This window comes from Nyctereutes procyonoides, unplaced genomic scaffold (genome assembly GCF_905146905.1).
Source record: "Nyctereutes procyonoides isolate TBG_1078 unplaced genomic scaffold, NYPRO_anot_genome, whole genome shotgun sequence".
NCBI lineage: Eukaryota > Metazoa > Chordata > Mammalia > Carnivora > Canidae > Nyctereutes > Nyctereutes procyonoides.
Window position 1 is genome coordinate 18,291,232 of NW_026575141.1, and position 10,350 is coordinate 18,301,581.

Genomic DNA, 10,350 nt, shown 5'->3' on the forward strand with positions numbered 1-10,350 from the left:
ACTGGCACACTTGGCAAGTGGTTGTGTGGGGTAATGTGTTGCTAGTGTGTCAAAAGAAAATTGAGCAAAGAGGGAGGGGGGGATAAAGGGGAACAAAGCCAATAAAATGCAAATTTGAATCAACAGAGTAATGAGCAATGGGCACTGAAAATTAGAGAACAGAAGAAGATTTAATTGTATACTCACTTACTGAAACTAATCCCCAACTGGTAACCTGAAAATTAAATTCATCAGAGTGTTCCATTTTCTAAACATCCCAGTTAATCAAGATTTATCTATCTATGGTATCATAATAGCTTGAAAGATTTAGTGCAGTTTCCACATGGAGTAAAACAGACATGGGGAGAACCAGCTAATTGAATAAAGCAGTTTAATAAAATCACATTGAATACAGGTTGGTTAATTTTTGAACCAACTTTTTTTTTCTCTTACTTTTTTTTCTCTTGAACACCCCTTTTCAGTTTCCTTTTGTCCTATTTTCCTGCCTAAGTCTGTTCTGGACATAGATAAATATATTCTCCAGACCCAGCCTGCCTTTGGCTGTTTCTCATGGCAGAGAATCCATTTTACCTGTGCAATTTCCACCAGTCCTGTGGCTTTAGCTTCTACCCATGTGCCATTGACTCTCAAATCTCTAAATCAAGCCCAAATCACTCTGCCAATTTCCAGACCTTTGTATTCACCTGTACATTTGGGCATTCCTTCCTGGCTTTTTCATCTCTCACTTTTAACATGTCCCAAACTGATCTGGACATTACCCCCTCGAATTGGCTCCATTTCTTATACTTTTATTTTGGTGGATGGCACTTCCATCCCCCCAAGTACCTGAAGTTATCTTTGATGCTTTCTTTTTCCTTACTCCCCAAATCCAACTGATCACCATCATTCAAGCTCTGGAACTGCCCTCTGGATTTGCACAATAGCTTCCTAACTGGTCAGTTTTGCTCCCCTACTACCATTGTCTGCACTGCTGACAGTCATCACAGTAATTGCAAAGTCAATCTTATCACTGCCCTGCTTAAAATCCTGAAGACGTCTCCCAGAGTTGGCAATAGCAATCTTAAACTTCTTGGTCTGGATTCCAAATTCTCCACATGTCGGCTCCAGGCCCACTCAGCTTTTTGGCCCCCACTCCCCACTCTCTATGCCAGCTGCGCTGCAGTTCTTCCATTGGTAGTTGCTGAAATGTATCAGTCTTGTTCACCTGCATGCCTGAGCACAGGCTGCTCCCTCTTCTTGGCAACCTACATCCTCCCCCACCCTTGCCTGGGTGTCACAGGCTCTAGAGAGGAGTTTGGGAGCCACCTCCCCAGCCCTTGCAACCTCTCCCAGTTCCTCTTAGTTCTAGCACCCTTTTTATGTGGTCACCTGTGACTATCTCCACCCTGATATTTTGTTCACACCTGGGCTGCAGCCTTCTGTTGGCTTGTTCATTTTCCTACCAGACAGTAAGCTTCCTGGCAACAAGGACCAGTTTTCATTCAGTACTCCAGCTTTGCACCCAACATAATATATGTGCCTCTTCACTATAAAAACTCCCAATAAAAGCTGGTTGAGGGCAGCCCTGGTGGCACAGCGGTTTAGCGCTGCCTGCAACCCAGGGCGTGATCCTGGAGACCCTGGATTGAGTCCCACGTCAGGCTCTCTGCATGGAGCCTGCTTCTCCCTCTGCCTGTGTCTCTCTTTCTCTCTCTCTGCATCTCTATGAATAAATAAATAATATCTTTAAAAAAATAAATAAAAGCTGGTTGACTGACTCAGGAAGACAAACCATATTAGTTTCTTGAACTTTGTCTTGTCTTTGGGTTAAACTATTGACAAGTGAGTGTTAATTTCTTAGTATAAGGTGTCCCACAAGTTGTGTGCTTTTTTATCTTTTATCCAAATACCATTTCACATACCCTCTCTGACAGCGTTAACTTACCTCAGTAATTCAGCTACAAAAGAAGTGGGTGGGTGTTTTCTGGAGGTGCTGAATTTGTCTTTATTTACTTACTTAATCCAGGGCCCAGGGTTGCTGGTGCTTTCCACTTAGATGTGAAAAAGAACCACCAACTGAAAGCACAGCATTCCCGCCCCTCCTTCCCCACCTCCCCCACCTACACTGCACCTGCATGACAACACAGTGCTTCGTGGCAACAGTGGCACCTGTGGGAGTAAGAGCCCCCAGGACACCCTCCCCTGAGTTCTCCCTACATACTCGTTAGCCTGCGCACGACTATTATTAAAATCCCACTGATAAGTAAAAAATCAGTCTTATGAATAGATATCTACTGATTTTTAATCTGTCAACCCTCTACATGGCATAACTTTGTCTCCTTGGCTTTTGATCATTTTCTATAGGCACCCTGAGAGAGTGTCACACTGCAACATTATAATCAATAGTATCGCTACAGCACATCTCGAAAAGAAGATTCTGACACCCAATTAAGAAAACAAATGGAACCTACAATGGAGTAGAAATATATTTTGGAGATACGGGAAGCATATCTGGAGAGGAAAAGGGATGGAGGGAAAGATTGGGAGATGCCAAAGACAATGGCTGTCTACTTGATAATCCTGCGGAGGGTGGAGCCCCAGTAATTTCAAGTGCAGCTTTGATTACATGCCAAAGGCAGCCAACTAACTTCCTGGTTAAAACAATCCTTGACTCTCAAAGCCCTGGAAGAAGATAAACTCACTACAAAAAGATCTATGAGATATGATTTCTGGAGGTTAGAATTATTTTGCTTTTCAACTTTGCTTCCCAGAAAGAATACTGGGAAGGAAAATAAAAAGAGGAAAGTTTCTTTCATCAATAAAATTAACCACAAAAACCTAGACCGGAAGAAAACACAAATCAGAATTCTTCTCCAGCTCCATGACTGCCTACCAAGCCCTGCCTAAAATCCTTATTGGTTTTCCATCCCTTCAGAAAGCTTTTGACTCATTAAATAGTTGGGTCTCCTGAAGGTGGTCCCACTAGTGATTTTATTCAGGCTGCCTTGTCTTGGTCTGCTCTATTTATTAATATTTTGACTTTTTGCATCTCAGATTTTCTGTTTTCTGCTGCCATCATACTTTTCCAACACTTCCATAACAAAATGTGTTGTCAGTAGATAAGAGAGGCAGTGTCATATGGCAAAGAGGACAAGACTTAGAAAAAAAACCACCCTGACTCATAAGGTAGGCCTGTCACTCTCTGCTTCTGGACCACTAGGCAAGTCACCTCATTCTTCTGTGCATCAGTTTCCTAACCTGCAGGGATAGAATGCAAGCAGCACCCACCTTACAGGTCAGTTGTGGGGATGATACAAATGTTTGTAAGGAAGTCGGCAGAATGTTTATAGACACTAGGCCTATCACAAGGCAGTGGCTTTATTTGTAGATATCTATCAATATTGCCCTATTGACAAACTTGTTTAATTCTCCAAATATAAAATGGAGATATGCCAATTGCCCCAAGAAGTAGCATTGTTTTCTTTTGCTCTCAGCCAGTTCCAACCATTTTAGCTATTCTTTTCAAAATATTTGGATAATCAGAACATTGGTCTATATACGTCTTACAATATTAGCCCCAGTTTTAGCTTCTCAAATCAATTTGAATTACATGATCTGAGAGCCAGACTAGGTTTTAGCAATCATCTAGTCTAATTATCCCACTACATTATTTGGCAGGCTCATATCTTTTGCAAGATAGATGTGTAGTAAATATGACTATCATTCCACAAAATAGTAAACAAATGAGCAAATGTTACATTTCTTTTTTTTTAATCAGTTAAATTTGACCCTGCACCCACATTCCACTAAGCCAAAGGGAAATCCAATCTCAGTCATTACTGGGTCTTCTGCTAGGATCAGGCAAATATCGTAGATGGCAAGTTTTTACAAAGTAGAACATCTGAGGAAGACCATCTGGACTTTATTCTATACTAGTCACTACCGAATTACTCACTGCCAAGCCTGTGTGTTCCCTTTAATTTATATAGTTCTGGCGCTTTCAGGTCCTGGATGGGCACATGATCTTTGCGCAGGCTAGGACACATAGTACCAAGGATCCACCCTCCCTAAAGACACTTTGCAGCCATTCTTTCAGGGATCTTGCTCCACCTCTCAGAATGCCATCAGGCAATGGGGAAAGGATCCCTGTTATTTAAAAAATCCACATATTCCTATCCTTTGCCCATCAGAACCTTCTGGAGGAGCTTGGGTTTTTGAGAACAAAAGTCAGGAAGAGGCTTGTCTTCAGTTCCTTCCGTTTCTAGGCAGCTGCACAAACCTCAGGGTTCTAGGAAGCACACTGTCCAGGGCTACTTTTTCTTTTCTTTTTTTTTAAGAAATTGAGAGAGAAAAATGAAGATAGAAAAACGAATCAGAAAGACTCTTATTCTGTCTCTCTTCCTCTCCATATATATGTGTGTGTGTGTGTGTATATATATATACATATATATAGAGAGGATATATATATAGTCTAAATATATCATATATAAAGAAACATATGTATCAAGAAAAAGAAAATACAAACTCCTATCACAATAAACTATGCTGTCATCCTGCCACATACTGATAAACAAGTCACAGTCCTTGACTCTAGGAAGTTTCCAATCTGCTACTGAGAGAGAGAACACTCGTAGCCATAAAACAAAGTGTGTGGTAGGTGTCATAAGTGAATCAGAGTTTGGGAATTCAGAGGCAGGAGAGGGAGCTGGTGTCTACAAGCAAAGAGGAAGAATCCTGGAGGAGATTTTCATGAGCAACCATGAGAAAGTGAAAAAGCTCATTCTCCAAACAGTGAACAGAATCGACCTGGAACTGTTTTTCTAGTATCAGGGTCGGGGAGAACAGGAGGCTGGGAGCCCAGATAAGCCGATGCAGCAGTAACAGTAATGAGGAGGCAAGCTCAGCCCCACGTGAGGCCACAGAAGAAGCTGATACTGAGAAGTCTCATAACGAACAATGAGGGACAAAGGGAAAGCATATGGCTCCTAAATATGGAGCTGAGTCCCTTTGAGAATGGGCTTAGCATATGTGGGAGAAGTCTAGAAGAAGAGCTAGTTGTGGGTGAGAGTATGAGGGAGGAAAGGACAGAAATGGCAAGGAGTTTCAGACTGGAAAAAAAGGCCTGGTGTTTGAGAGGTTAGGGAAGCAGCTATGGAGTTTTGATTAATTTTTTGAAAGACATCTGAGTAGGCTATCAGGTTCATGAGGGTAAAGGCCAGGACTTATTTCTTTTGGCACCTGCAGATAAATTTAGAAGGAAGTGATACTTGGAGCCATAGATGCCATGAAGGAGAGGGAAGAAGCAAGAAAAGACAGAGAGGAGACAGAGAGGAGAGCTGACTATCACAGAAGGGACGGGAGGGATGTTTAGTAAGGGACATGATATCCTTCAAATGACTGGAGAGACATCAGTAAGGAAAAAGGACTGGGGCAAAAGCCATGGATTTGGACATTCAGGAGGGCCCCCGGAGGGAGACCCGGTACACTGTAGCTTCAGTCAATGGGGTGGAGGCCCCTGGGAGAAGGCTCTAAGGAGTAGCCGGGAATTAAGTTAGTTTGCAGCCTCAGTCAGGCGGGTGGTGACTAAGAAATGGCACTGTCACATACATACCGAGTCCCTCAATAAGGTGGCAGTTCTGCGGTTCTACTGGCTCCACTTTTCGAAATGCATTAGTTCTTTGTCTATAGAAGATAAAAACACCGGAGGTCGATGCACAACAGCCAAATCAATGTCTAAACACTATCTTTAATCACCTTCTTATTCATTAACTTTGCTTCTCATCATTTATGTATAACAAGTAAGTAGGTACTTCCTTTTATATACATTTATTTACACAATGTGGACATTTTATGAGTAATGTGCCTATATCACCTCATTTCATCCACTTATAGCTGAAAGACTAAAATGCCATTATACATGGACAACACTTTGCTGCCCGATAAATGATATTATATAATAAGTAACTTAACAGTATTATTACCTTAAATGTACAGAGTAGTAGTATTTAATTTGCTAAAGTATTATCTATTATAAATCTTCACCTTGGCTCCCCTTAGCCCCCTATAGTCCTATCTTTTGACCCTCCACCAGAATGCTTTCAGCAAATTCAAGTGTTTCCTAATAGCTAAGCCCTGGAACTCTTGCTCTAACTTCATTATTTAGAAAATTTTACGCTGACTTGTTGTATAAAGTCGTCAAACTGACCACAATGTAAACAATTGGCCAAATTATTTTTCAATATAGTGTTCCTGTTTTCACAGTGAATCGTTCTTCTAAATACCAGGGATAATTTAAAATTTATATTGGATGGTATTCAGGAAGATCACACTTATCTTACACTTATCTTACTGCCACTCTTGTAAAAATACACCTTAGATCTGCCTTATAATTATTATTTTTTTATGATTCTCTCACTTGGGTGCACTGGGAATCAATGTAACAATAAACACTCTCAAGCTGAGCTAGAAAGTATTAACAAAGGGCATCAGGATTCTCAATAGATTCTAACGCGAACTTCTGAGATCAGCTTCTGCTTGGAGAAATAAATAAAAGCAACTTCAAGACAAGTGAAGACAAACGGAAGCTTTAGATCCCCTCAGAAAATGCATATCCTACTTAACGTTTCTTTCTAGCCCAGTATATTGACATTTCTTGAGATCCTTCTGCCTATCACCACTAGATCTTCCACTTCAAAAGGGCCTAATGCTTGCAATACTGGCCGGTCAGGTCACCATCTGCACGGTTCAGCTCATTTCCCTGCTGCCTGGCTATAGCTCCTTTAATCTAGGACGAGCTCTGTACCCCAGCACTCATCAATGTTTCCCTGGCCTTGGGCAATGTCCGAGTGGGCCGTAAACCTCAGCTGGCAGCCCGTCCCTTCCAGGTCCAGCCCTTCCAACGGAGCTCCTTTTTTTTTTTTTTTTTTTTTTTCCAGGAGCAGAATGCCAAGGGTCACCTGGACAAGGGGGATTGGGGGCGGGCCCGACTTCCAGAAAACACACGGGGGGCATCTCTGCTCTACCATCTTAGGAAAGGCAAACAGCTCACTTTCCACGTCAGGGCTTCTCGAGGGATAGTCCGCCGGGTGGAACTGAGGAGCGAGGGGCCAAAGACGCTCTTTCCTACCTGCGAGGAAGGCGGCACGGGCAGCCCTTGACACTTGGAGGAGGAGAGGACCGAGGCGCCCCCACCACGCTGCCACTCACCTAAAGGCCACCAGCCTCTCCCCGACTAAGGCCAGGCCGGCCCCCAGCAGGGTCAGCACCATCAGCTTCCCCATGGTCTCCGACGCCCGGGGTGCCCGGTGGCGACGAGCTGGCGCCCAGCGCTGCCAAGGGCGCGGCGGGCAGGCTCCCGGCCCCGCCCCCGCCCCCGCCCCCGGACCGTGCCCGCCCCGCCCCGCCCCGCCCGCAGGGGAGAGGCCCGGGCCGAGGCCGAGGTCCCCGCGCCCCCGCGCCCCCGCGCCCCGCCGCCCGGGCTCCAGTCCGTCTGCACGCGGCAGGTCCGAGGAAACCTTTCCCCGGGGCACTGCTCCCGGCGTTCAAGGCTCCGCGTGCGGGGAGAGCCCGGGGCGCGCAGCCTTGGCCCGACCACAGCCGTCCGTCGGTGGGACACAGAGGAAGTTCGGGGCTCAAAGCTGCGAGACTCTCCCCCAAGGGACAGACCGGGGAGCTGAAGAGTCGGGGGACCTCGGGGAGCTGAGTTCAGAGCCGCAAAACTTGCTGCTTCTGGAAGGCGAGACGGAAGATGAGACGGAGCATTGATCGCGAGACACTGGGCGGAGCAATACTCGAAGATAACCGAGGCAGAGAGCTTTAACTCATCCTTCTCCAAGATTTGGGGCGCAGGGCCGCATTTCCTGGCCTTGGGGTGGGAGCCCGGGTCGGTTTGCTGACTGGGTCCATCTGTGAATGTCCGTGGCCGTCCCCACCACCGATGGGATAAAGAGCATCCGGAGAAGTGCAGGAAAAGAAACGGAGGGGTAACGAGAAGGGAAAAAGAGTTTCTTCGGGAAGTTACCCTTTCAAAAGACTCCTTGATTCTTCTTTCTTCTGGGTCCTTAGGGCCTGCCAAGCAAGGAATGAATTTTCCCCTCTTATAATGAAGATTATGTTGGAGGGAAGGGGGTGGCTCGAGGTGGGGAAGGCTTAGGGAGATAGGACGGAGCAAAATAGCATCTTCAGGCATGATTTGTTTTTATTTATCAAGAGAAAGAAAGAATGGTTCTTTTGAGCTCAAATACTGTTGAGAGAACAGGATATACCAGACCTGGAGATATTAAGAAAAGAAAAATTGGTACCTGAATTATGGGACCCATAAGTACGGTATGAATATATGATTATGGCATGAATAACAATGCCTACCACTTACACAGCACCTACCATGTGCCTGGCAGTGTGCTTAGTTCTTTGCCTATGTTAACTCTTAATTCTCAGGGCAATCTCTGAGGCAGTTCACATTACCCCGGTTTTATAGGTGAGAAAGCCGAGGCGCGGAGTGGCTGTGTAACTTGCCCTAGGTCACACAGCTGGTGAGTGCCAGAGTCAGGCAGTGGGCTCCAGCGCCTGTGCCCTTCACAGTGCTGCTTCCGTGAAAGCTGTGGAAGAAAGGCTGTACTAAAGGAGTACTACAGTTTTATTGATCTTTTTTTTTTTAAGAGGACTAATTTTAAGAGTTCATGCAGAAGACGAGTTGAATGCTGTTTTCATAAGGCTTCAGAAGGAGAGAGAGATTAAGAAAGAAATGTTCCCAAAGCCAAGGTGTCAGTAAGTGTGTTACAGGCATGCAGGGCTGGGGGCTCAAGCTGCCTGGGTTTGGATCCAGCTAGCCTTAGGTGCCCAGCTAACTTTTTTTATGCCACAGATTCCTTTTTTGGTAAAAGAATATCTGCCTCACAGGCAGCTTAAAATCAAATGTCATGATGTGTGCAAAGTGCTCCACACTACACTTTGGTACATTGTGAGAAGTCAATAAACACTAATCATCAACTAAATCTGAACCTCCGTGTGAGAGCGTAGGCTCAGACTCCCGTCCCATTGAGAACGGGGTCTTCCAGTGCCGAGCCCAGAAGTGTGCACTCAATAGATGCTCTATAAAATCAATCAGATGGCTGGGGGCAAGCTGTGGACTTGGCAGAAGGTAAAATTGAGAACCTAAGACATAGAGTGCAGGATGAAATAGTAATAATTGTCTTATGTGCTAAGTATTTTTGCATGTTTTCTCCTATTCCTTCTTATCATCCTCACTTCACAAAGAAAGAAAGTGAGGCCTAGAGAGGTTGAGTAATAGCAAGTAATAACTTGTTTACGTAACTGAAAATGTCAGAGTCATCAGTTGGACTCAGGGCAAGTGACTCTAGCATACATGTTCCTTATTGCTGTGTTCGCTTCCTTTGGAGGGACAGGGACTTAGAATGAAGCATAGTGTGAAGACAGGGACAAGAAAAGAAGCATATTCTTGGGCAATTTATTGCAGGTGCTGTGTCATCTATAGTCTGGTTTAAAATTCTTTACTTTAGGCAGAGGTAAAGCTGTGTGTGTACGTGTGTGCAGGGGTGAACATAATTTTAAGCTTTAGAGGTGGTTAGTTATCATCCGAAAACCATAATCAGTCTTTCAAATCCCCAGCCCAGTGAATTAAAGAATCCCAAACTTTGAAGACCACTGCATTAAGTGTCACCATCTAAATCTGCCTGGAGACTTCACTCATTAGCTCGAGATATTAGAGATAATTATTCATGGTGAAGCCGGTCAGCAAGACATACTGTAAAAGCAGCTCCTGCTCAGTGTCGAGTAAGAATGAGAACAAGGATTCTCACACACTGGGGTGGGTTTTTGGTTTTCTTAGTCCATTTGGGTCGCTATAACAAAGTCCACTTGGGTCGGAAAAGATGACCCAAGTGGCAATAGCAGACATTTATTTCTCATAGTTCTGGAGCCTGGGAAGTCCAAGATCAGGGTGCCATCAAGTGAGAACCCACTTCTCAGACTGCGGTCTTTTTGCTGTGTCCCAACATGGTGGAGGGGGCAAAGGAGTTCTGGGGGCCTCTTTGACAGGGCACCGGTTCCATTCATGAGTGCTGTCCCCTCATAACCTAATCACCTCTCAAAGACCCACTTCCTAATGCCATCTGCTTTGGGGTTAGGCTTTCAACACGCGAAGTTTGGGGAGATGCATATGTTCAGAGCACAGCAGTGACTCAAGAACACTATTGTGTGCTATGTCCACCCATTGACAAGGAAGATTCTGCTTTTTGATCTGAGGTGAACTGAATCCCCCTTTCGAAACTTTGTCTCAGACTGAACCTTTTGGTCACGTGCTTGTTGAAATACAGAGGACAGAGCTGGATCTGCACTGAGTTTACAGATCAC

General features: G+C 44.8%; 1 protein-coding gene across 1 annotated transcript in view; it reads right to left on the reverse strand.

Moving 5' to 3' along the window:
- The window catches only part of PON3 (paraoxonase 3), a 28,961-nt gene extending 21,631 nt beyond the window's left edge, over positions 1-7,330 (reverse strand). The window contains exons 1-2 of the mRNA XM_055307580.1: positions 7,186-7,330; positions 5,591-5,661 (exon numbers count right to left, since the gene is read on the reverse strand). Coding sequence (XP_055163555.1) covers positions 5,591-5,661; positions 7,186-7,259 — 145 coding nt within the window. The 5' untranslated portion in view covers positions 7,260-7,330. The remainder of the gene's footprint in view (positions 1-5,590; positions 5,662-7,185) is intronic.
- Between the last annotated feature and the right edge of the window lie 3,020 nt (positions 7,331-10,350).